This window comes from Sphaerodactylus townsendi, linkage group LG15, assembly GCF_021028975.2.
Source record: "Sphaerodactylus townsendi isolate TG3544 linkage group LG15, MPM_Stown_v2.3, whole genome shotgun sequence".
NCBI classification, from domain to species: domain Eukaryota; kingdom Metazoa; phylum Chordata; class Lepidosauria; order Squamata; family Sphaerodactylidae; genus Sphaerodactylus; species Sphaerodactylus townsendi.
The window spans coordinates 34,933,841-34,957,469 of NC_059439.1; the positions used below are offsets into that span (position 1 = coordinate 34,933,841).

A 23,629-nucleotide genomic window follows, 5' to 3' on the forward strand; every position below is an offset into this window, starting at 1 on the left:
CCCAATAGTAGAGACTGCACAAAGATTTCAGTTGTCGTTGGGTGGAGAAAATGACTGGGGGTCCCCAACTTGTCTTGCTCCTGGAAAGCTGCTTTAGAAAGACTTGATCAAGGCTGTGTTTCTGGCTAAGATTTGAACTCGAGGCCGTATCTGGCACTCTTTCCTGGACTCCATGCTGTGGTGTGATTAAGAGCAGGTGCGCTCTAATCCGGGGAACCGGGTTTGATTCCTTGCTCTGCCACTTGAGCTGTGGAAGCTTATCTGGTGAACTAGATTAGCTTGTGCACTCCAACACATGCCAACTGGGTGACCTTGGGCTAGTCACAGTTCTTTGGAGCTCATTAACCTTGCTTACCTATGAGGTTGTACATGGCCTTAAATAAACACAAACAATTTGTTGTTGTTGAAGTTAAGAACATAAGAACTAGCCTGCTGGATCAGACCAGAGTCCATCTAGTCCAGCATTCTGCTACTCGCAATGGCCCACCAGGTGCCTTTGGGAGCTCACCTGCAGGACGTGAAAGCAATGGCCTTCTGCTGCTGCTGCTCCTGAGCACCTGGTCTGCTAAGGCACTTGCAATCTGAGATCAAGGAGGATCAAGATTGGGAGCCATAGATCGACTTCTCCTCCATAAATCTGTCCAAGCCCTTTTTAAAGCTATCCAGGTTAATGGCCATCACCACCTCCTGTGGCAGCATATTCCAAACACCAATCACACGTTGCGTGAAGAAGTGTTTCCTTTTATTAGTCCCAATTCTTCCCCCCAGCATTTTCAATGAATGCCCCCTGGTTCTAGTATTATGAGAAAATTTGTTTATGGAACAGGGATATTGAATTCAGACCCACTTCTATGTTAACACCTTTGAATAATAGAAGCTAGGTATTTATGTCGTCTTCATTGCCAACCTAAACAACCTTCCCAGAGCTGCCTGTTGTTGCCTGCATATCCCTCTCTCTGCAAATAATTCTTTGCCCTTCGCGGTTTCTGCCGTAATTCTGAAGCGCTACTTCTCTTAGGTTCTGGTTCCCATCACTGTGGACGTGGATGTCCCCTTTGATCTGCACCGCTACATCATTGGACAAAAAGGAGCCGGCATCCGTAAGATGATGGAGGAATATGAGGTACGGGCAGGGACGTTCGTCTCCTCCCAGGTCTGTGTGTGGCCTCGCACACGGAACAGGCTGACCCAGCTTCAAACCATGGGTCTATCGAAGCCGCTATTGGTCCATCAGCTCGCCATCTGCATCCCTGCTTTTCACCTTTTGCTTTGCGGTCCCCAGGTGAGCATCTCTGTGCCGCAGCCCGAGCAGCAGTCGGACGTCATCAAGATCACAGGCCTGGTCCCCAACGTGGAGCGAGCCAGGGCGGGACTCTTGGAACGAGTCAAGGAGCTGCAGGCCGAGCAGGGGAAGATGCGGCGAAGATTGTACTGCCCAGGCTTCGCATGCATGTAACAAATCCCAGATATCTTTTGTCTTTCCCTTTCATAGGTGTCAAACTCAGGCCCTCCAGATGTTCGTGGACTACAATTCCCAGCAGCCCCTGCTAAGCATGGCCAATTGGCCCTGCTGGCATGGGCTGATGGGGATCGTAGTCCATGAATACCCGGAGGGTCTGAGTTTGACACTTATGCCTGGCTAGCTCCTTCTAGGCTGAGGGCATTTGGCCAATCAGTAACTACTATTTTATTTGCATATGTGTGTCTGTGTTTCCCTTTTTACAGGCATTGCGGGGCTTCAAACTGACGGTGGGCGTGGAGCCCAAGTACCACCCAAAGATCATCGGCAAGAAGGGGGCGGTTATTTCCCAGATCCGTAAGGACCACGATGTCACTGTCCAGTTCCCAGACAAAGGGGATGAGAATCAGGTGTGTCTCCACTCTTCAGCGGCAGCGGTTGGCTCAGGGGTGTTTATGGGACAATTCGGCAAAGTGGCAAGTTGACGGTCTTTGGAGATCGATTTTAATCATTGGTATCTTATTTCCTGTATATTTATTTCCCGCCCATTTCCAAGAGTCCCTGAGTGGGGCACAATCATAAAAACACCATAAAAATACAAACCTATGACACCATCTAAAAGTCACCTTAACACACTGTCCCCATCACGCTCTAAAATGTTGTTTTATCTGATGTTTTATCTGTACACCGTTTTAGCTGATGTTTTATCTGTACACCGCCCTGAGCCCTTCGGGGATAGGGCGGTATACTAAATTTAGTTAGTTAGTTAGTTAGTTAGTTAGTTAGTTAGTTAGTTAGTTAGTTAGTTAGTTAGTTAGTTAGTTAGTTAGTTAGTTAGTTAGTTAGTTAGTTGTTAATAATAATAATAATAATAATAATAATAATAATAATAATAATAATAATAATAATAATAATAATACAAAAACATATGCATCAGCCCACTCCAACAAATACAGAGCAGCCAGGATTTTGACCCCCATCTTGATTTCCCTCAAGAGTTTGGAGTTTGAGTTTGGAAGAGTTTGGAAAGACTGAGGCGTTTCTTAAAAACCAGGCTGTCTGGTAAGGTATCTTTCGACTTGCCGTCTTTCTAACATCGGTTCCAACAGGATCTCATCACGATCACCGGCTACGAGAAGAATGCCGAGGCGGCCCGCGACGCCATCTTGAAAATCGTGGCGGACCTCGAGGAGATGGTCAGCGAAGACGTCCGGTTGGATCACAGGGTCCACGCCCGCATCATTGGAGGGCGGGGCAAGGCAATCCGCAAGCTCATGGAAGAGTTCCGGGTAAGGGCAGGCAGACCCCTCTGTGAAAGGGGTGTGGAGGGATCCTACCCCCGAGCTGTTCCGTTATTCTAGATTAACCCTTCCACGTGTACGACTGTGCCCTTTTCCAAACAGGTAGACATCCGCTTCCCTCAACCGGGCTCCAGTGATCCCGACAGAGTCACCGTAACGGGGCTGCCTGAGAACGTAGACGATGCGATTGACCACCTGCTCAATTTGGAAGAGGAATATGTAAGAGGAAAGGGGGGGTAGAGTGCAAGAGACACTCCTGTCTGAACAGTTGCTCGCAGTAACGGGGTTAGGGCCTGTGGTTCCGCTCTCTGGGAGGTGGTGCTGTGAACAGTTAGAGCAGTGTTTCCCAACCTTTTCGAGGTCAGGGTACCCTTGACCTCACTCTTCATATCTCACGGTACCCCTGCCACCACCCTCCACCTTCCCCTCCCATTGCCCCTGCTTTCCACACCCCCACCTTCCCCTCCCAGGGTGAAGAGAAGCACTGGGTGGGGCGGGGGGGTGGCTGCTGACATTGTGGCAGGCCCTGCCCCATGGGCCAGCTCCATGTCCTTGCTGGCGCCAGTGGGAGACACCACAAAAATGAGGGGGGGCGGTAGTGTTGCCGCGGAACCCCTAGGACATGCTCACGGCACCCCAGGGTACCACGGTACCCTGGTTGAGAATGGCTGAGTTAGAGCATCAGACTAGGATTGGAGAGCATAGGCGAAGCTGCAAGGGGATGGGGGGGTGCGCCTCGCACCGGGCGCAGGAAATCGCCCCCTGCGACCCCCCCCCCTTCGCGGTTCCCCCACTTACCTTAGTTTCAGGTTTAGTTTCAGGCTGAAAAGCGGCCTGTTCTATTCAGGCAGAAATGGGCCCTTGTGGGAACTACACTACCCAGGATTCCCTGCAAGCCCCCAAGGGCTCCTGGGTAGTGTAGTTCCCACCCGGGCTTTTTTTCAGCCTGAACTGAACAGGCCGCTTTTCAGCCTGAAACTAAGAACTTAGGGGGGGGGGGCAGGAGCGGGGCCCATGGAGGGGAGGGGCGGAAAACACAGAGTCCGCCCTGGGCGCGGTTTGGCCCATCTGGACAGTGCTCTTTCCCAGCCTCCTCCTTCACAGGGTAGTTTTAAGGGTAAAACGAGGATAGGAAACAGGCATCTGCTTCTCTCAGTCCCTTTTGCAAATTGTTTTCCCTCAGTTGGCTGTAGCTTTCAGGGATCCGCATTGTTAAAGGGTGCTATTAAGATGCCATTAGTGCTAGTTCCAGTTTTAGCGTAGTTTTATGATGGATTAGTTTAATTGGGTGACTTAACCGCTTAGTTTTGTTTTTATATATTTTACATTTTGTGCTTCAGAGGTGTACACCAGCGTGGCGTAGTGGTGAAGAGCGGTGGACTCGAATCTGGAGGACCGGGTTCGATTCCCCGCTCCTCCACGTGAGAGGCGGACTCTTATCTGGCGAACTGGATTTGTTTCCCCGCTCCTACACAAGAAGCCTGCTGGGTGACCTGGGGGCTAGTCACAGTTCTCTCAGAACTCTCTCAGCCCCACTGACCTCACAAGGTGTCTGCCGTGGGGAGAGGAAAGGAAGGAGTTTGTAAACCGCTTTGAGACTCTTTACAGGAGAGAAAGGCGGGGCTTTAAATCCAAACTCTTATCCCTCTCCCTCTGGAGCATGGAGTCTGCATGCGTGGTTCGTGCTGAAGCTTCGTTCCTATAAGAAGAAGAAGAGAAGAGTTTGGATTTATATCCCCCCTTTCTCTCCTGCAGGAGACTCAAAGGGGCTTACAATCTCCTTGCCCTTCCCCCCTCACAACAAACACCCTGTGAGGTGGGTGGGGCTGAGAGAGCTCCGAGAAGCTGTGACTAGCCCAAGGTCACCCAGCTGGCGTGTGTGGGAGTGTACAGGCTAATCTGAATTCTCCAGATAAGCCTCCACAGCTCAGGCGGCAGAGCTGGGAATCAAACCCAGTTCCTCCAGATTAGATACACGAGCTCTTAACCTCCTACGCCACTTCTGCTCCTTGGAATATGATTTCTCTCATGGCTCTAATAGCTTCTTCCAGTATTAAAAGGCTTGTGTGTCATTGCAGATGATGGATGTGGTGGAGACAGAAACCATGGCTGCGTACATGAAGCCCCCCTCCCGCTTAGAAGAGGAGCCCCAGGGCCCGGCCAAGGGATTCGTAGTGCGAGATGCCCCCTGGAACGCATCTGGGAATAAGGTCTGCCTTAACACTTCTGGCTCCTCCCACATCAAACTCTAATTCAGTTAACCAATAGTAAGACACAACACACCTGGGGGGAGGGGCTAAGATATCCAGGTTCTGCTCTGTAAACTTTCCACCCAGAACCATGAGGACTAGCGCCTTTCCTGGCTTTACAGCAAGGATCCGCTATGTAGCTCTTGATTTCGGGTTTGTGAGGCATTGAGAAACCTGTTTGATATTCTCTCGAGCTGACCTTTCTTCTCCTCCTCCTTGCACGGTTTCAGGCTCCCGACGTGAGCAGCGCCGAAGAGTTTCCGGTCTTCGGCTCGGGTGTCGTCCCCAAGCAGACGTCTGTCTGGGGCCCCAAGAAGCTTTGAGCTGGGTGGGGAGGGGAACGTGGCGCTACCCAGCCAGACTTGGCTCCTGTCACCCTCAGGCACTCCGGCGGCTTCCTTGCGCCACCGTTGGCACTCGTCCTGCTGTCAGGATGCGGCTGACTCCCGCCCTCCTCATTTTTTTTTCTCTGTGACTGTGCAATCCATTGATTGATCAAAAGCCATAGCCTCCCTCCCCTTCTCTCTCCCCTCCTCCTCCCCCCCACCTCCGCCCCCCACTGAGCCAAAGCAGGCTAGGTTGTAAGCACACAAATGGAAAATAAGCCTCGTACGGCAAACTCCTCCCTGTCTTTCCCCCCTGTCCATGCCAAATTCAGGGCATTAATATATCCCAGCTTTCTCTTGACCTCTCCCCCCTTCCAAAAAAAAGGAGTAGGCAGAACCCTTTCCTCCTCAACGCCTTCTCTGTCTTTCTGTGTGTGGGATATTCTGGTGCATGTTCAAAACTCCTCCATGGAGGAATTAAGCGTTTCAGGGCTCACACACCGAAGATCAAGAGCTGAGAGCAAGCTTAGAATTCCTCCTGGCCAGCTCAGAAGAAGGGGGCTGGCCAGACTGTCCAAACGTGCAAAATTCCTCCTGGTCTCTCTGCAGACAATTCCACTAGATTTTTTTCTTTTTTTAAGTGTTACTTGGATCTACAGGAGGGTGGAGGGGAAAGCAAGGAGGGAACCACATGATGGTATCTACAGACAGGATCTGTGGTTCCCCGTGGCTGGAATAACCCAAACAAGGGAGCGCTTTTGAATATCGGCACTTGGGGAGTTTCCCTCCTGCCTTCCACCCCCACCCCCACCCCCCAATTCTTTTGTAGAGTCCGTTGTGCTCTTTTTATTTTTCCATTTTTTATTTCCCCCTCTTTTTGGCTGTCTGTCCCCTTGTGTCTTCCTCAAGTTGCACTTGCTTCGAAACATTAGGAAAAATATGCAACGTTGAACAAAACAGTCATTCTCTCAAACCCCCCCCCCCCCCCCGGTTTCCTTGTCCCTGCATTCGATTCCAGATTTAAACAAACTGTGACTTCTGGATTTTTTTGTGTGTGCGTGTATATATGTGTGTGTGTGTGCGTGCGCGCATGTGTGTGATGGGGGGTGGTGGAAGCGAGCACCGTGGCTCCACCTGTTCTCTGATCTGATCCCCCCTCCCCCCAAAACATCCTACCCGGCTTTGCCGTGTCTGCATGACGAGGCGAAAAAATAGTGATGGCAGGGGTGGGGATGGGGATGGGGGGCGGGGGGGGGCAGGAAATGTACAAAACAAGTGAAGGACACTCTTGGCCTTAAAGACAAAAGGAGAGAATTTAAAAAAAAACCACGATAATAATAATAATTAAAAAATAAAGTTGGAGTAAGGAAATATGCAAACTCTGTAGGTCACACGATGACTGTGGACTTTTCTAATTCCAAATAAAATGGAGTGAAAAACAGCCTTGCCTTGAATCCGCGTGTCTGTCGGCGTCGTGGGAGAGCGGAGGCAGCCTGCCCGTGTTCAGACGCACTCGAAGCTTCCTCACGCTCTACTGTGTTTCCCCGAATATAAGACAGTGTCTTATATTAATTTTTGCTCCCAAAGATACGCTATGTCTTATTTTCAGGGGATGTCTTATTTTTCCTGTGTTCTGTTCGTTGGGCATGCTTCCAAACAAAAACTTTGCTATGTCTTACTTTCGGGGGATGCCTTATATTTCGCACTTCAGCAAAACCTCTACTATGTCTTATTTTTAGGGGATGTCTTATATTCAGGGAAACGGGGTATTGAACCAGCAGTCCAACTTGGTCAGTGTGGTTTGCTTAGACTGGCAGTGGCCATCAGTATCTCAGGCTGAGGTCTGAGGTCTTTCACATCTCCTAGTTTGGTTCTTTCAACTGGAGGTCCCAGGAAATTGAACTTCTGCATGAGGGGTAAATGTTCCACTGTCATGGTTAAGAGCAGGTGCACTCTAATCTGGGGAACTGAGTTTGATTCCCCGCTCTGCCACTTGAGCTGTGGAGGCTTATCTGGGGAACCAGATTAACTTGTGCACTCCAACACATGCCAGCTGGGTGCTTTTGGGCTAGTCTCAGTTCTTCGGAGCTCTCTCAGCCCCAAGGCTGATGTTTCTTCCCACAGGTGTGCATGAGAACAGTCTTGACCCGTGGAACTATCACAAAGGAGAGAGGGCAGCTGTACCCAGCTCAGCAGCTCTTCTGCAGAGAGGCTGAGCGTTAAATCCCTTTTTGGAAATCCGATGCCATCTTCCTTAAGAAAGGCCCTTTCATCTTAATCTGAAATCCCACCGTGCTGCTACCAGTCAGAAGCCTGGTTGATTATGATAGGGGTATTAACATCACGTCGTGAGGTTCAGGGAAAACATCAGAGGCTTGTAAATCCATCGGCATTGGCTCTTCCCACTTCCCTTCTAATTGTTGGGTAACGTGAGAGAGACTTAGGGGCTTTAGCTTATACCACCAGGGTGTCATAAATGAAATTGTAGGTTGGTTTGAGCCCAGAAATAGTTTGAGAATGGGTGCCAGGAAGGGCACAATAAAAAGGTGGGTTCAAATAAGAGGAATGCTCAACAACGTGCATTTTACGGAAGAATGGACGATCTGCGACGTTTTCAGTCAAAATGATACACTGTCCACATTTAGCATGTTTTTAACAGCTAGATTTGAGTCTAGTAGCATCATAAGAGTAAGCTTCTGAGAATCAAAGGTCACTTTTATCAGATATGAGGTACACCCAGATAACACCTAGAAAATCTTTCTGAGACTCGCTTCTTGACTCAAATGTAGCTGTTCTATCTTAGTAGTCAAGGCAATAAGTAAGTTTATTTGATGTGTGCTAGCGGGTGTTCACTAAATAACTAGTCGAACGTTAGATAAAATGGAACATCCTCAAGTTTGCATCGCCTCTGTATTTTATCGCACATTAAGATCCATTTTTTTTAATAATTTTCTATTCTGGCTTGCGTTTATATATAGATAAAAAATCAATAAAAATATTATATAGAAAGCAAAATACTAATTTTTCCAACGGTCAGTTGGACCCCATGGCTTCCAGGGGACTTCAGCCACCTGGAGCCAAAAGGAAGGAGGGCTATAAATAAATGGAAATAATCCCCCCCTCCCTCTCCCATTTGGAGAGTCCTCGGAACTCCTCTCGCTTGCGTTTACACGACCTCTCCCAAGACCAGAGTCCCACTTCCAAGCTCCGCCCACCCCGGCGCGCAGGTGCGTTCTACCCGCGCGCAAAGGAGGCCCGTCAGGCATCTCTTTCCCTATTGGCGGAGCAGGGAAGCGACGCCGGGAGAAGCGGCTAGCCATTGGCTGGCGGTGCCGGCTCGGGGGCGGGGCTAGGGCTGGTGCAGGTAACTTGTCCGGCTGCAGCTGGGCCGGCTCAGAGGGAGCAAGAGCTTCTTTTTGCGCGGCGGACACGTGAGCTCTTGGGGGTGTTTTCTCTTGGGTCCGATTCTTTCCAGCCCCGGGTTCCCCGCCCCCCCCTCCAGATTGGCTGTGGCTTCTCGTCCTGCCCCCCCACATCTCCGCAGCCAGGGTTTCCCCCCTGCCTCAGTTTCCCCTGGAGAGGACTCCTCCCTCCGCTGGAGATCCCCATTTGGGATCTCCGACCAGCAGCTCCTCCTCCTACCCGGAAACTGACACCGGATTTTATTGGTTCCGTTTTCTCATTACAGCTTCTTTCATTTCTTTCTCTCGTGCTCTCTCTGTCTCTCTCTGTCTCTCTCTCTGTCTCTCTCTCTCTCTCTCACACACACACACACACACACACACACACACACACACACACACACACATAACCACAGAGGGATCTGGCACCTGCAAACCTCTGGCTTCCCACTGGTTGCCACAGCCCCTCTTTGGGATTTCTCCTTCTTTAAAGATTGGCTCTCTTCTTGCTCCTTGTCGCCCCTTTACCAGTCCTGGAAGACATGATCTCAGCACCCTCGTTTTCCTGACCGGTGCCTTTCCCTGTGCGTTTAAGCCCTTGGGTTCCTCGTGTCTTACTTCTGCACAGGAGAATCACTTCCCAAAACTTGCCTCCCCCCAGCTGCTGTTTCTTCTTTCTTTGGCTCTTCCCTGTTTCCCAAAGCTGCCGTTCATTGGGGTCATCTCAGACCCCGTGAGATCCCATATTTGTCCCTGTCTCCAAGCCCTTAATTTCCACCGGAACACCCTCAAGGAAGATCTCCCTTGGAACATCTCTCAACAAGGTCTCTGTTGTCCTTCCAAACCTGCTCCTGGTGGCTTCTGGCCAACTTTCCGAGAGGATCGTCCATCACTTTCTCACCACCCCTAGTTCACTTTCTCTTCCAAAAGCACCCCACGACAATGGACTTCCTTCTCAGCGGGGTCGCGGCGTGCGGGGCCTGCATGTTCACCAACCCGCTGGAGGTAGTGAAGACTCGGATGCAGCTCCAAGGAGAACTCCAGGCTCCCGGCACCTACACCCGCCACTACCGCAACGTCTTCCATGCCTTCTACACCATCGGACGGGTGGACGGTCTGGCAGCGCTCCAGCGGGGCCTGCTGCCCGCCTTGGTGTACCAGTTCAGCATGAACGGCATCCGCCTGGGCTCCTACGCCATCGCCGAGTCGGCCGGCTACACTCGCGCCCCCGACGGGCACCTCAGCCTTCTGCGCAGCACTGTGGCAGGGGCGCTGGCCGGGGTGACGGGTGCCATCACAAGCAGTCCGTTCTACCTGGTAGGTCTTAAAAATGGGCGACTGGGATATGGAGGAGCTTTGCTTATTCCCCTGGGAGAGGTGGAATTAGTGGTCTCAGAAATCCTGATTTCTGCCCTGGGTTTTATTTTGGGGGAGAAGTTTTGCTTAAACGTATCAGTCTTTCTCCCCACATCCAAAATATGCAGCTCTTAAAAATCCAACTTTCTTGCACTTCAAATGTGTGTGGTTTGGCACTTCAGATGGTAGCCGAGTTGGTCTACAGTAGAACAACTAAATTTGAATCCAGTAGCACCTTAGCAATCGATAAGTTTTGGGGTTGAAGCTGAGGAAGGAACCTTTAACACTAGCAATCATATATCCGGCTCTTGTTAATGTACAAAGTGCTTCTACTGGACCCAAATCTAGATATTTTGGAATATGACAATTCAGGAGAAAGAGGGAATGAATGGCATAGTAAAGGTCTTTCCCTGGTTGTGTTGTTTCTGGGTTTTGTCAAGCACACGTTGGAGGTCCCTCTATCCTTTGGTGGAAAGTGCTGTCAAGTTGTGGCTGATTTACAACCCTGCGGGGTTTTCGAGGCAAGAGAAGTTTCAGACATCGTTGGCCATTGCCTGCCATTGTGTAGGAACACTGCAATTTCTCGGTGGTCTGCTATTCAAGTACCAACCAGGGCCGACACAGACGAGGCCAGGCTAGTTTGGGGCATCCAGGTCAAAACCACAACCTCGATTTTATTAGCATTGCACTCTAAGCTAAAGGCTCCCTTTTCTACCAAACATACTTGGATGGGAGCCCAGTTTCATTTGGGGCGGAATCTCTTTATTTCCTCTTGCTGAAGGTTGGCCTTACAGTAAACCCTCTTGAAAACCCCAACCCTGTGTTGCAGAAACAGCTTCCTGTTTGCAAATTAGTGAACTTTCTATTCCTTTAAAAAGGCTCGAGAGCTGAAGTTGCCCTGGAGTGCCTCTTTCCCTTGCCTAGCGATGGGGTCAGCCCTGGGTCAACAGTGAAAAATTACTAACCTGGTTCTTTAAAAACGATTGACACCTTCTAGCCAAATGCAGCTTCTTCGGTCTTTCAAGTAGACCCCTGCCCATGCTCGACGGCTTCTGTTTATTGTGCAACCTGTGTGATCTTTTGCATCATTCTAATTGCAAGGGGGTGGGTCCATTGTTGTTAGATTTTTTTATAGATAAGGAATGTATCACATGCAGCCATCACCAAGCGGTAACCCGCCCTTTCTTGCTCCAACCAACACTGAGAAGCAAGTCATTAAAATGCTTGCATCATGATCTGTGGCAAAGGGTTGCATGTTTTGCTCCTGACTATTTAGGTAACATGTCCTTGTGGTCCATCCATTCCTGCATGCTTGCTCCATTGCTGGCTGATGGAAGATTCTTTTTAGGAAACACAACTTCCATTGTAGGGCTGGCCTGGAAGGTCCAGGCTAGCCCAATCTGTTCAGATCTCAAGTGGGCCCTGGTTAGTATCTGGAGAGAAGGCCTCAAAAAAAATCCATGGTTGCTATTCAGAGGCAGGTAATGGCAAACTGCTACTGTTCATCTGTTACCTTGAAAACCCTACACAGTTGCCATGATCACTTGCTAGCACTTTCCACTGCTGTCATGTCAATTGCTACAAACAGAGAGCCAGCGTGGCGTAGTGGTTAAGAGCAGGTGCGCTCTAATCCGGAGAACCGGGTTTGATTCCCTGCTCTGCCACTTGAGCTGTGGAGGCTTATCTGGGGAACTAAATTAGCTTGTGCACTCCAGCACAGGCCAGCTGGGTGATCTTGGGCTAGTCACAGTTCTTCGGAGCGCTCTCAGCCCCACCTACCTCACAGGGTGTTTGTTGTTGGGGGGATGGAAGGAGATTGTAAACCCCTTTGAGTCTCCTTACAGGAGAGCAAGGGGAGATGTAAATCCAAACTCTTCTTCTTCCTCCTCCTCCTCCAAGGTAAAGACCCACATCCAGGCGCAGTCAGCTTCTGAGATCGCCGTCGGGCATCAATACCAGCACGAGGTACGTCAGCCTCACTTTGTTCTCCATGCTTACCAAGGCACACTAGCCCTTTAAGAATGGGTAACCCACGCAGCTGCATGCTTGTACCAAGGGGTTGTTTCTCCCAGGAAAACTCTATGCTGGCAACCAGTATTATCCTGACAACTCCCACAGTTGCTCAGACTCCAGGGCCTCTCTAGGGGGTCCTCCCAAGAAGCAGCCAGCAAGTTCTTCCGTGAAGTATTCATAGGGGGAGGGGGAGGAATTGGAAAAGAAGGAGGGAAGGGGGTGCTCTTGGTATCCCCGTCATTCCCCCACCAAGCAGTCGCAAGAAAACGGCAAGACAAGGTTCCATACATGCCTTGGGGAGCCTCCTTCAAAAAGGCCCTGATTGTGAAATAAATCCCCCGTCTGCTTTGTGTGGATCTTGGGCATGAATTAGTGTCCGCATTTATTTATCTATATCCTGCTTTTCTCCCCAGTTGGGTCCCCAAAGTGGCTTTTAGAACATTGTTCTCTTTCCAGGAGCAGCAGTGGCATAGTGGTTAAGAGCAGGTGCATTCTAATGTGGAGGAACCGGGTTTGATTCCCCACTCTGCCACTGGAGTTGTAGAGGCTTATTTGGTGAACCGGATTAGCTTGTGCACTCCAACACAAGCCAGCTGGGTGACCTTGGGCTAGTCACAGTTCTTCTGAGCTCTCTCAGCCCCACGCACCTCACAGGGAGTTTGTTGTGATGGGGGAAGGGCAAGGAGATTATACGCCCCTTTGAGTCTCCTTACAGGAGAGAAAGGGGGGGATATAAATCCAAACTCTTCTTCTTCTTACCAACAATCACCCTGTGAGGCAGGCCAGGATGAGAATTGAGCTGGACCCTGGGTCACCCAGTAAGCTTCTATGATAGAAGTAGGCCGTTCAAACTCAGGTCCTAGTTGGCCAATCTATCTACTACGTCACGCTAGTTCTCAAGTGGGTGGCTTGAGCGTGATTAAGGAGATACGGATCGACCCACTTGAAATCACTGAGCAGTGTAGAAATCAAGACATTGTTGAGTGCCAGTAATGAACAGCAATGCTATTAACTTTCCTTTGTCTTTCATTGAAACCTAGGGGATGTCCCAAGCTTTGGTGAAGATCTACAGAGAGCATGGCATGGCAGGACTGTGGCGCGGGGCGATCTCAGCCATTCCCCGTGTCATGGTGGGATCTGCCACGCAGTTGGCTACTTTCTCCACGTCCAAGGAGTTCATTGGAAAACTTAAGGTAAAGCAATGAATATTTGCAGATGCACTTTTTTTGGGGGGGAAGGATGTATCTTCGCTATCACATCTCAATTCTGAGTCATTGGGTGCGGGTATGTTAATCTTTTGAATTCTCAGCTGTCATTTTAGGGGGAAAAAGTAATCATATAGCCTTTTTCATTGTGGAGACATCAGGTGAAAGGTTATATTTGGTGATGACCACTAACCTGGATAGCTTTAAAAGGGGCATGGATAGATTTATGGAGGAGAAGTCAATCTATGGCTACCAATCTTGATCCTCTTTGATCTCAGATTGCAAAGGCCTTAACAGACCAGGTGCTCAGGAGCAGCAGCAGCAGAAGGCCATTGCTTTCACATCCTACATGTGAGCTCCCAAAGGCACCTGGTGGGCCACTGCGAGTAGCAGAGAGCTGGACTAGATGGACTCTGGTCTGATCCAGCTGGCTTGTTCTTATGTTCTTATATATCAGTGTAACAAACAGGACTAGATGGTGACTTTTTAAAAAAATGAAATATGGGAATTTAGAGGAACTAACATTTTGTTGTAATTCTATAGATGTTTGTTAATTGCCATTTTTAAAGTTGTGCGAAAAGCCCTCTGGCCACTACAGGCTTCCCTGCTATGTCAGAAGAGAGGAGAAAGGAAAACCAAAAGTAATTTGTAGCTGTGCCAGAACTGTGATTAAGTTTCTTAGGGCCAGGGCCATGTGCTTCATACTATAAATATAATAAAATTAGTACTAAAGCCCATTTTAAATAAAAATAAAATAGGCTCAAGAAGAGGGAAGGGATCTCCCTTCTCTTTTTCCCCTCCAGGAGTTTTGTTTGGGGCGGGGGAGGCCCTTGGGTTGGGGGAAGGTGGGCGGGGACAAGATGGAATGTTGTGAGTCCTGCACACCAATTGGCTGGGAGTTTGTCGTCGTACATTCCATCCTTTAGGCAATTGTGTATAAGGATAGAATCATACTGTCCCAAAGTAGCCCAGATTTTATACCAAAAAAGTTGCAGCCCGTAAACCTCATACAAACGAAGCCAACGGGGATATCCTCGAGCCGTTCTTTGAGATTTTATCCAGCGCTGTTCCCTTTTTTTAATTCAGGAGGGCTAGAAACCGGACTCCTTCCTTTGCTCCCATTAACTGTTACCTCTTTCCTGTACGACCAGATCTTTCCTGACGACAGCTGGCTGGTGGCCCTGAGTGCCGGGATGACCAGCAGTTTCACCGTTGCTATTGCCATGACGCCCTTTGACGTGGCTAGCACTCGTCTCTACAACCAACCTGTGGGGCCCGAGGGTCAGGTGAGCAGAGAGGGAGGGGCAGGGCAGTGTCTGTGTAGCATAAACACAGCAAGGATGGAGATATGAAGAGTCAGTAATGCTTTCCACCAGTGGTGGGATCCAAAAAATGTAGTAACAGGTTCCCATGGTGGTGGGATTCAAACTGTGGCGTAGCGCCAATGGGACTGGGCGGGGCACGACGGGGGCGGGGCCGGGCATTCCTGGGCGGGACTATGGCAAGGACGCAGCTGCTGCGCTGGTCCTTGGGCGGGAAACGAATGCACACAGGTGCAGGCTGCCACGCACGCTGGTGCACCTCCTGCTAGACTGCTTCAAGTTCTGCGCGCTACTGCTGAGAGGAGGGGCGTCACTAAGGCAAAAATCACATGGCAAAATCACCAATTAGTAGCCCCCTCTCGGCACACACAAATAATTAGTAACCTACTCTCGGGAACCTGTGAGAACCTGCTGGATCCCACCTCTGCTTTCCACTGCCAAAATGGCGGAAAGTTTTCCGGAGACCCCTGGAGGGAATGTCCATTTCAAAATGGCTGCCCCCGACAGAGGAGGATGCTTAACTTGGAATTGTCCCACCCACAGCAATACATATTGTGGTGAAACGTGCCACTGCTTGTCAATATTCCAGAAGTGGCCACAGGTTTGAAAGGTTGGGGGTCGTGGGTTAAAACCGTGGGATGGGAGAAAGAAGAAGAAGAGTTTGGATTTATATCCCCCCTTTCTCTCCTGTAAGGAGACTCAAATGGTGTGTTCATGAGAAGAAAGTTGAGTTTTAAAATGACTTCATCTCTCCCTCTCTCTCTGCCACAGGGTTTGATGTACAAAGGCCTTCTCGACTGCCTTGCTAAAATAATCCGCAAAGAGGGCTTCCTCGGGATCTACAAGGGACTGGGGGCCTCCTACTTCCGGATCGGGCCCCACACCATCCTCAGCTTGCTCTTCTGGGACCAGCTGCGCAACGCTTACGCCAGCTGGACGGACCAACGGTGACGCAGATGGTGGCTGGAAGTGCCAGATGCCAACATGGTTTCCGCGGCTCCTCTTGGAGCGAGAGAGCTGTGGAGGGGCTCAAATCGGCTGGGCTACGTCCATGCCTGGGATGGCAACAGAGCTGCCCGTAATGTCTTCCATTGTGCAGGAAAGATTGTCAGTTCCTCACACCTTGTCTCATAACCTGGCAGCTAATTATTCCATCACCTCTCTTCTCTTGCTTTGCTACTCCAGAGGGTCTTCTGCAACCCGTGCTGACCCCAAAATAGACCTGCAGCTGTAATTTATTGACAGAAGAGGCTTTACGGCGTGACTCTCGCAATGACGGCTCTCCCCACACTCTGCTTTCAATCTATTTAGGAGTCCTCTTCTGCTACGCCAGGCCTCGTCAATTTATACGTGTTCAAGCAGCATTAAGCCATCTGTGGACAATTGCCTGTTTCTATAACTCCAGGTAGACAGCAGGAGGGGGCTAGTTGAATTCCTTAGGGACCACTAGATTGGATTTGGAGGCTTCGTCCTGGTATGGCCTCTCTGCTCATAGAGCACTTCGACAGTGGCAGAGTTATCCTGTTTGCGGTCAAAAGCTCCACTCTGGTAGGCCTCAGTTGAACACCTGTGGGAGCATCGTTGCACTACAAGAGTCCCACCCCTAGGTAGTGCTAGAGTATTAATACTGTACTCACCTGCGTTAGGAGCAAATAACAGTAATTAATTATACTATAATTGAACTCAAAATGCTAGTCTTTTGTTGTTGGGACTAGGAAATCACAAAGTAGCAGATACATTTCCAAACTGCGGAGAGCTCTTCTTCAGGCAAGATGATTTAGTTTTTAAGAAATCAGAAAAGAGAGAAGGGCAAGGTAAAGATATTTCAGGGCGTGTTATTAAAACTTACAGGCAGAGACAGTCTTTGGCTATGGGCAACAGGGACGGTAACCTTGGACCCACACTTAGAGGGGTCCCAAGAACCCACTCCTGCCTGACCTGACTGGGGCTTGCGTGGGCCTAGGATCATCCCTTCCTTTGTTTGGATTTATATGCCACCTTTCTCCCCTGTATGGAGTCCCAAAGCCGCTTACAAACTCCTTTCCCTTCCTCTCCCCATAATAGACACATTGTGAGGTATGTGGGGCTGAGAGGACTGTGACTGGCACAAGGTCACCAAGCAGGCTTCACCCAGAGGAGTGGGGAAAGAAATCTGGGTCCACCCTATCCACTGCTCTTAATCTCTGTACAACACGAGGGGTGGGATCTGAAGGGATGAAAAGGCACCGTAGCCTTGGCCAGCGACTTCTATTCCCCTCTCTTTCCTTCAACCCCAATTATCTTTCCACTTACCAGATTGGCTGCTCCTAGTGCATTGCATCATTTTGGTACTGGCCTGTGAATTTTCGGGTCTCAGGGGCTGAGGCAGACCTCGCTGGTTCAAATAAACTTGAAACACTGGTTGAAGGACTGACTTTTTTATTGGATGGAACAATCACAAGGGGCCATTCCGCCTAATACTTGAGGAAGTTGGTGTGTTGGGGCTGTGGGGGACCCTAGATGGAGGAGAAGGGGGGCCCAAGGTTGAAGTTCTATAGGTGAAACTGGAGAAGTCCGTTTTTCTTAGCGCAGTGACTTGAAATCCTCTTGTGGAGATAAGAGCAGCAACTCAAAACTGACTTTTCGGTGAGACCGCCCTGTACGGCGCTGGTTTCCTGACTCGCTTTCCCTCTGGACAAAGCTATGGCATTGAACAGACCCAGGCAGGTAACCGTCAAAGAGTCCCGGTGGACGGCGCTGCGTGGATGACGGAAAAGAGATGAGGCTGGATTTCAGGTGTCCAGTTCTATAGGTAGGCTAGCCAAAAATGCCGGGGTCGAGAAGCCGCAGGCTGCGTACGAAGGTGTGGAAATCCTCTACCGTCCACGGAGGCAGGGAAGGAGCCGGGACTTCGGTTCCTCGAGCGGCGCTACTGCTTAGGGGACTGGAAGAAATGAGAATGTGGGTATTACTGAGGTTCTGGCTTCTACCACCCTCCCTTTCACTGTCCCCTGCTCCCATACAATGAGGTTCCAGAAAGCAAGGCTCTTCTCCCTCATTTTGCCACCACCAACTGCCGTTCGGTGCTTCCCCCTCCCAGAATTCCTTTCTGCAGCGGCCATTAGCCTGGAACGCAAGACAGGAGGAGCGCGGGAGCAAACCCAATGACCCTCCTTGTGGCTGGCACCCCCTTCTCACAAAGACGACAGTCTGGGCACTGTGGCATTATTAGACCAGAAAGATATTAAAAGGGCAACCACCAAAACGGGATATGTAAAACTCATATTGATGATTAAAGGGTTACCAAATTGCCAACATTGGTTTTGGTTACAAAGATGACCAATAGAAAATGTTGTGGCCATAAAGACTACCATCGAAGAAGAAGAAGAAGAAGAAGAGTTTGGATTTATATCCCCCCTTTCTCTCCTGAAGGAGACTCAAAGGGGCTTACAATCTCCTTGCCCTTCCCCCCTCACAACAAACACCCTGTGAGGTGGGTGGGGCTGAGAGAGCTCCGAGAAGCTGTGACTAGCCCAAGGTCACCCAGCTGGCGTGTGTGGGAGTGTACAGGCTACTCTGAATTCCCCAGATAAGCCTCCACAGCTCAGGCGGCAGAGCTGGGAATCGAACCCAGTTCCTCCAGATTAGATACACGAGCTCTTAACCTCCTACGCCAATCGCCATTTGGGATTGCAAAGATAACTTGTTCAATGCCTGTCGGGAGGGTGAATGGAAGGGCATTCCAGAATCAAGGTGTCGCAACCGAGAAGGCCCTGCCTGTAGCGCTTCTGAACCAGGAAGGTTGCACAAGGACAGGTCTTACAACGAACGCACTCTTACCAGCATTTGTTGCTTCTGTGTATTACAGAAGAGGCAATTGTTTTGAACTGTGAATGCCCTTCAGTCAAGGGCCAGAAAGGTGGTATAGAAATATTGCAAATATCATTAAGGGGGGGAAGGGCTGCCTGAATGGGCAACTGTGACCACCGGCACCTCTTCTTCGTGGCCAACTTTGTGTTGCTTGCTTGGGGTAACGCACCTTTCGGCTCTTGAGGCATACTCACTGAATCCGGGTGGGGTCATTGAAGGTCAAGAGGACGTCTGTTCCGTGCTGGGGCAGGCGAAGCAACGTGAGATGCATTCTCACCTCGTTTTTGGCCTGCAAGACAAGAGGACGGTTGGGACATGGTAAAAATTGCTGGGAACGGCCCTCCATTCCACGCCTAGGAGACCTCCGCCAGGCCAGAAGACGGGTTAGGAGCGCTTCATTTCTAAAGATGGGCCAAAGAGAAAGGAAAGCATCAGAAAGCCAAAAGAGAGCCTTCCTTCTTCAAGGTATATAAAGCTGTCAAATGTGGTACAAACTGAGGGCTCTGAGCAGTGGTGGGATCCAAAAATTTTAGTAACAGGTTCCCATGGTGGTGGGATTCAAACAGTGGCGTAGCGCCAATGGGGCTGGGCGGGGCATGGCGGGGGTGTGGCCAGGCATTCCGGGGGCAGGGCATTGCTGGGCGGGGCTGTGGCAAGGACGCAGCCGCTGCGCCGGTCCTTGGGCGGGAAACGAATGAACGAAGGCTGCAACGCACGCCGGTGCACCTCCTGCTAGACTGCCTCAAGTTCTGCGCGCTACTGCTGAGGAGCGGGGGAGGGGCGTAACTAAGGCAAAAATCACGTGGCAAAATCACCCATTAGTAACCCCCTCTCGGCACACACAAATAATTAGTAACCTACTCTCGGGAACCTGTGAAAACCTGCTGGATCCCACCTCTGGCTCTGAGGCAGCTGTGTAAACAGACGCTGTGTGAAACAGCCAACGCAACAAATTCTTGACACTCACCTCTTCGTCGAATTTGGCGACCAGCTGGCATGCGGTCAGGTGCCAAGCGCTGCTGCAGCCTTCCAGAGCCAGGACGTGCGGCGCCAGCGACTCCTGGCTCAAAACCTCAGCGCCGCCAGAGGCACCAACCACATCCTCAAAGTGATATCTGAAAAAGGCCAAAGGGGAGGAGAAGAAAAATATTTGTTAATCATGAATCTAAAACTTGTGGAGATGCTGGGGATCGAACCCAGGACCTCATACATGCAAAGCACGCGCTCTACCACTGAGCTACATCCCCCTGTGGTTCTCCAAGCCATTGGAAACGTGCTGCTATGTCACCACAGACTTTGGCACAAGAATGACCAGGCTGGCCCATCTTGTCTAGTATCCCATTTACTACAGTGACCAGCAAGACCCTTTGGGAGATTTCATGGGCCTTCAATTCCATCCATGTTTGCAAAATACAAAATGCAGGGAAATACCCTAGAACTGTCTGTAAGGATGCACAAACACAAAGATCCTCATTTTTACACACCAGCAAATCTGCTTGGCAGCACACATTAACCCCAAGCAGAAATGCAGAAGTGAAGAATTGGACCCAAGTCCTCATACATGCAAGAGACACCCTCCGCCGCCCATTTCTCAAGCCCTCCCCATGGGTTTCTCAAGCCCTCCCCATGAGTGTAGTCAAGGTGGTCAGGAGAACTCGCACTAAGTACCCTATTTATCTGGTTGTGGTGGGTTTTCCGGGCTGTGTGGTTTGGTTCAGTAGATCTGAGTTCCTGACGTAGCTCACTTCGCATTCGTGGTCATAACCTTCAGAGGTGTATCACAGAGAGAAAAGTCTGTTACACACTGTGTCACTGATGCCAGCCACAGATGCAGGCGAAACGTTAGGAACACGATCTACCAGACCACAGCCACACAGCCTGGAAAACCCACAACAACCAGCTGAATCAGGCTATGAAAGCCCTCGACAACACATTACCCTATTTAGGAGCAGCAGTGGCGTAGGAGGTTCAGAGCTCGTGAATCTAATCTGGAGGAACCGGGTTTGATTCCCCGCTCTGCCACCTGAGCTGTGGAGGCTTATCTGGGGAATTCAGATTAGCCTGTACACTCCCACACACACCAGCTGGGTGACCTTGGGCTAGTCACAGCTTCTCGGAGCTCTCTCAGCCCCACCCACCTCACAGGGTGTTTTTTTTGTGGGGGGAAGGGCAAGGAGATTGTCAGCCCCTTTGAGTCTCCTGCAGGAGAGAAAGGGGGGATATAAATCCAAACTCCTCCTCCTCCTCCTCCTCTTCTTCTTCTTCTTCTTCTTCTTCTTCTTCTTCTTCTTCTTCTTCTTATGTTTTGAAATAATGCATAGTTACACGGACAGAAATACCAGCTCAAAATAATATAAGGCCTTAAAGCAGGGGTGTCCAACATGCTGGCAGGGGCTGGTGGGAATCGTAGTCCACGAACATCTGGGGCGCTAGAGTTGGACACCCCTGCCTTAAGGGGACATGCAACCACAGAACTCAACCTCAGAATATTTCCAGTGTAATGACTCAGCTTCCTGATATGAAGGCCTGCTCGTAAGCATGCAAAGACTGTAGTTCACTGCAAAGGGATCATCTTTGAGATTAGGGCACAAGACTTTGGGGCTCAGAGGAAATTTTTCCCAGGTAACTGGTTCAGAACCAGCACCGTGCTTTTTTTATCCACTTGGCACCTGAACACACACCTGACGGCCGTCTCGTCGGGCACCCCTGCCTGATATTCCAGCAGCTCCATAATGATGCTTTGATCTGTGCTGGGGTGGACGCAGACTTCTTGGTTGTCGGGCACTTGGCGGAACTCACTGCAAAGGAAAAAATTCGGGAGTGAATCAGGCAGGCTGGGCAAGAAATCGAGAAGGCGGCTTGGTTGAATGACCAGAAATGGCTGCCATTATGGGAGGGGGTGCCAGTCACAAAATGGCTGCCATCATGGGAGGGGGTACCAGTCACAAAATGGCTGCCATCATGGGAGGGGGTGCCAGTCACAAAATGGCTGCCATCATGGGAGGGGGTGCCAGTCACAAAATGGCTGCCATCATGGGAAGGGGTGCCAGACACAAAATGGCTGCCATCATGGGAGGGGGTGCCAGTCACAAAATGGCTGCCATCATGGGAGGGGGTGCCAGTCACAAAATGGCTGCCATCATGGGAGGGGGTGCCAGTCACAAAATGGCTGCCATCATGGGAAGGGGTGCCAGACACAAAATGGCTGCCATCATGGAAGGGGGTGCCAGACACAAAATGGCTGCCATCATGGAAGGGGGTGCCAGTCACAAAATGGCTGCCATCATGGGAGGGGGTGCCAGTCACAAAATGGCTGCTATGGGGGGCTACAAAAGGGTAGGGTTGCCAATATCCAGGTGCTGCCTGGAGATCTCCCTCTATTCCTACCGATCTCAATGCATACCTGACATCCAGGCTTCCAGGGGGTAGGAAGGCAGAAAAGGCCCCCCCAAAGAGGGGCTGTTGCTCTCGTCCTGCCACGTGGTCCATCGCCCCTACCTGTGAAGCAATGCAAAGAAAAGGGGAATTGATTTTGCAACACGTTCAAGGGGCAAAGTGTGTTTCAATCGGAAGGAATTTTCGGGGGATCTGGTTGGATCACCAGCCAGTTTTCCTGCTGATGCCAAATGGAAGAGGGAGGCACAAGAAGGAATTGGGTAACATCGGTTGAAAAGCTGGCAGGATCCAACCCATGAGCTTCATTTCTTGGCAGAAGCGTGAAACGCACAGAGATCACCACATTCCACAATGAAGAAGAAGAAGAGTTTGGATTTATATCCCCCCTTTCTCTCCTGCAGGAGACTCAAAGGGACTTACAATCTCCTTGCCCTTCCCCCCCTCACAACAAACACCCTGTGAGGTAGGTGGGCCTGAGAGAGCTCCGAGAAGCTGTGACTAGTCCAAGGTCACCCAGCTGGCGTGTGTGGGAGTGTACAGGCTAATCTGAATTCCCCAGATAAGCCTCCACAGCTCAGGCGGCAGAGCTGGGAATCAAACCCGGTTCCTCCAGATTAGATACACGATGGATGCATGGATGCAGCCTTCTAAATAAGTGAAAGACTCTGTGCACGCTCAGAGGGCCCATTTCTTTGCAAATGGCAAAGCTGAGTCCTAACGGAACGAACAAGCTTTAGGACAAAGACATGACTCAAGTCACTCCGAGCTAACTGGGAACCTAGGAACTAACTCTCCTCACCAAAATACGACTTACGGGACTGTCTCTCAAATCTAGACATTCAGAGACAGAATTAAAATGAGGGAATGTCTGATAGGAAGGCAGACTTCAAGACTGCACAACATTCCACCTTGTCCAGCACCGAGCATCTCACAGCCACAAAAAGGCAGCCAAGCACACCAGAGTCCTCCACTCCTGCTCACCTGCCAGCACTTGGTTTGCAGAGGTATACTGTCTCTGAACGTGGAGGTTCTATTTAGCCACTGGAAGAATTTGAAGGGGAAATGCACACGCAAAAGTGTCCCCGAGGACTTCTAATATGCAAGCGTGCATAGGCTGGGAAGAAACATGGTGGGTACGTGGGCGAGAAAGGGATCCCAGTTAGTCTGCAACCACGTTAAGAGGGAGTTCGTGGGGGGCTGCAAGGAAAGCACCACCCAGCACAAAGGAAGAGGAGTACAGGCAACTGGCGTTTCCATCGGAAGTGGTATTTAGAGGTACACTGCCCCTGACTATGGAGGCTCTACAGGGCACAGCGCCCGCTGGACCTACGCTCAAACCTCACCTGCGCTTCTGCCGCCGCTTCCCCTTTAAAGGCGAGACGCAACCACTTCCCTTAGCCCGCCGAGTCAGTAGGGAAACCGGCCAATCAGAAAGCAGAGCGACGAGTTATCCGTCGCGTCACTGCAGATGTTTCATTGTGACGGCAGCGGGAAGCGGTGTGACTGGCAGTGGGCGTGACCAATCGCGAAGGCAGACGTAGCGAGCGAATTGAACCGGTGGAAAGAGTTCCCGGGTCCCGCCTACCCAGTTGTGGCTGCGTGTTGAACGCAGTATAGAAGTTCTGCCTTATTCAAAAAGTTAGAACTCTTCTTCGTGAAAAGTTCGGGTCATATAAAAATTGAGCTGAAAACACATTATGTTGATATTTTATTTTACTATATTAATATGTATTATATATTATGTAATATATA

At 50.3% G+C, this 23,629-nt stretch overlaps 3 protein-coding genes and 1 non-coding gene across 5 annotated transcripts in view; 2 read left to right on the forward strand and 2 right to left on the reverse strand.

Moving 5' to 3' along the window:
• Positions 1 to 6,776, forward strand: part of LOC125444663 (vigilin-like) — a 47,951-nt gene extending 41,175 nt beyond the window's left edge. The window contains 7 exon segments of the mRNA XM_048517216.1: positions 1,019 to 1,123; positions 1,283 to 1,415; positions 1,724 to 1,869; positions 2,569 to 2,748; positions 2,863 to 2,979; positions 4,839 to 4,970; positions 5,240 to 6,776. Coding sequence (XP_048373173.1) covers positions 1,019 to 1,123; positions 1,283 to 1,415; positions 1,724 to 1,869; positions 2,569 to 2,748; positions 2,863 to 2,979; positions 4,839 to 4,970; positions 5,240 to 5,332 — 906 coding nt within the window. The 3' untranslated portion in view covers positions 5,333 to 6,776.
• Positions 6,777 to 8,728: 1,952 nt separating this feature from the next.
• SLC25A35 (solute carrier family 25 member 35) lies at positions 8,729 to 16,666 on the forward strand. The gene is made up of 6 exons (XM_048518405.1): positions 8,729 to 8,766; positions 9,667 to 10,053; positions 11,992 to 12,057; positions 13,146 to 13,298; positions 14,462 to 14,596; positions 15,404 to 16,666. Exons 2-6 carry the CDS (start codon positions 9,679 to 9,681, stop codon positions 15,581 to 15,583), a joined length of 909 nt encoding a protein of 302 aa, XP_048374362.1. The 5' UTR covers positions 8,729 to 8,766; positions 9,667 to 9,678; the 3' UTR covers positions 15,584 to 16,666.
• Positions 16,667 to 17,037: 371 nt separating this feature from the next.
• RANGRF (RAN guanine nucleotide release factor) lies at positions 17,038 to 23,324 on the reverse strand. Of its 2 annotated transcripts, none has more exons than XM_048518406.1 (6): positions 23,221 to 23,324; positions 21,885 to 21,979; positions 21,163 to 21,279; positions 19,449 to 19,596; positions 18,676 to 18,770; positions 17,038 to 17,555 (listed from the first exon to the last, which is right to left on the reverse strand). In XM_048518406.1, exons 2-6 carry the CDS (start codon positions 21,968 to 21,970, stop codon positions 17,429 to 17,431), a joined length of 573 nt encoding a protein of 190 aa, XP_048374363.1. In that variant the 5' UTR covers positions 21,971 to 21,979; positions 23,221 to 23,324; the 3' UTR covers positions 17,038 to 17,428. The 2 variants fall into 2 exon arrangements, with proteins under 2 accessions (XP_048374363.1, XP_048374364.1); XM_048518407.1 differs by having other exon boundaries at positions 21,885 to 21,975; positions 23,216 to 23,315.
• Positions 19,657 to 19,728, reverse strand: TRNAA-UGC. Its single transcript has one exon. It is a non-coding gene; the product is annotated as a tRNA-Ala (tRNA).
• Positions 23,325 to 23,629: the final 305 nt, after the last annotated feature.

What these genes read in the sequence shown, in the direction of transcription:
- SLC25A35 (XM_048518405.1), top strand. Translation starts at nt 9,679, where the DNA reads ATGGACTTCCTTCTCAGCGGGGTCGCGGCGTGCGGGGCCTGCATGTTC. An exon ending in GGCATCAATACCAGCACGAG is followed by an intron (nt 12,058 to 13,145) that starts GTACGTCAGCCT and finishes ATTGAAACCTAG; the next exon opens with GGGATGTCCCAAGCTTTGGT. An exon ending in CTGTGGGGCCCGAGGGTCAG is followed by an intron (nt 14,597 to 15,403) that starts GTGAGCAGAGAG and finishes TCTCTGCCACAG; the next exon opens with GGTTTGATGTACAAAGGCCT.
- RANGRF (XM_048518406.1), bottom strand. Translation starts at nt 21,970, where the DNA reads ATGGACCACGTGGCAGGACGAGAGCAACAGCCCCTCTTTGGGGGGGCC. An exon ending in TCGCCAAATTCGACGAAGAG is followed by an intron (nt 18,771 to 19,448) that starts GTGAGTGTCAAG and finishes CTTGTCTTGCAG; the next exon opens with GCCAAAAACGAGGTGAGAAT. An exon ending in AATGACCCCACCCGGATTCA is followed by an intron (nt 17,556 to 18,675) that starts GTGAGTATGCCT and finishes CATTTCTTCCAG; the next exon opens with TCCCCTAAGCAGTAGCGCCG.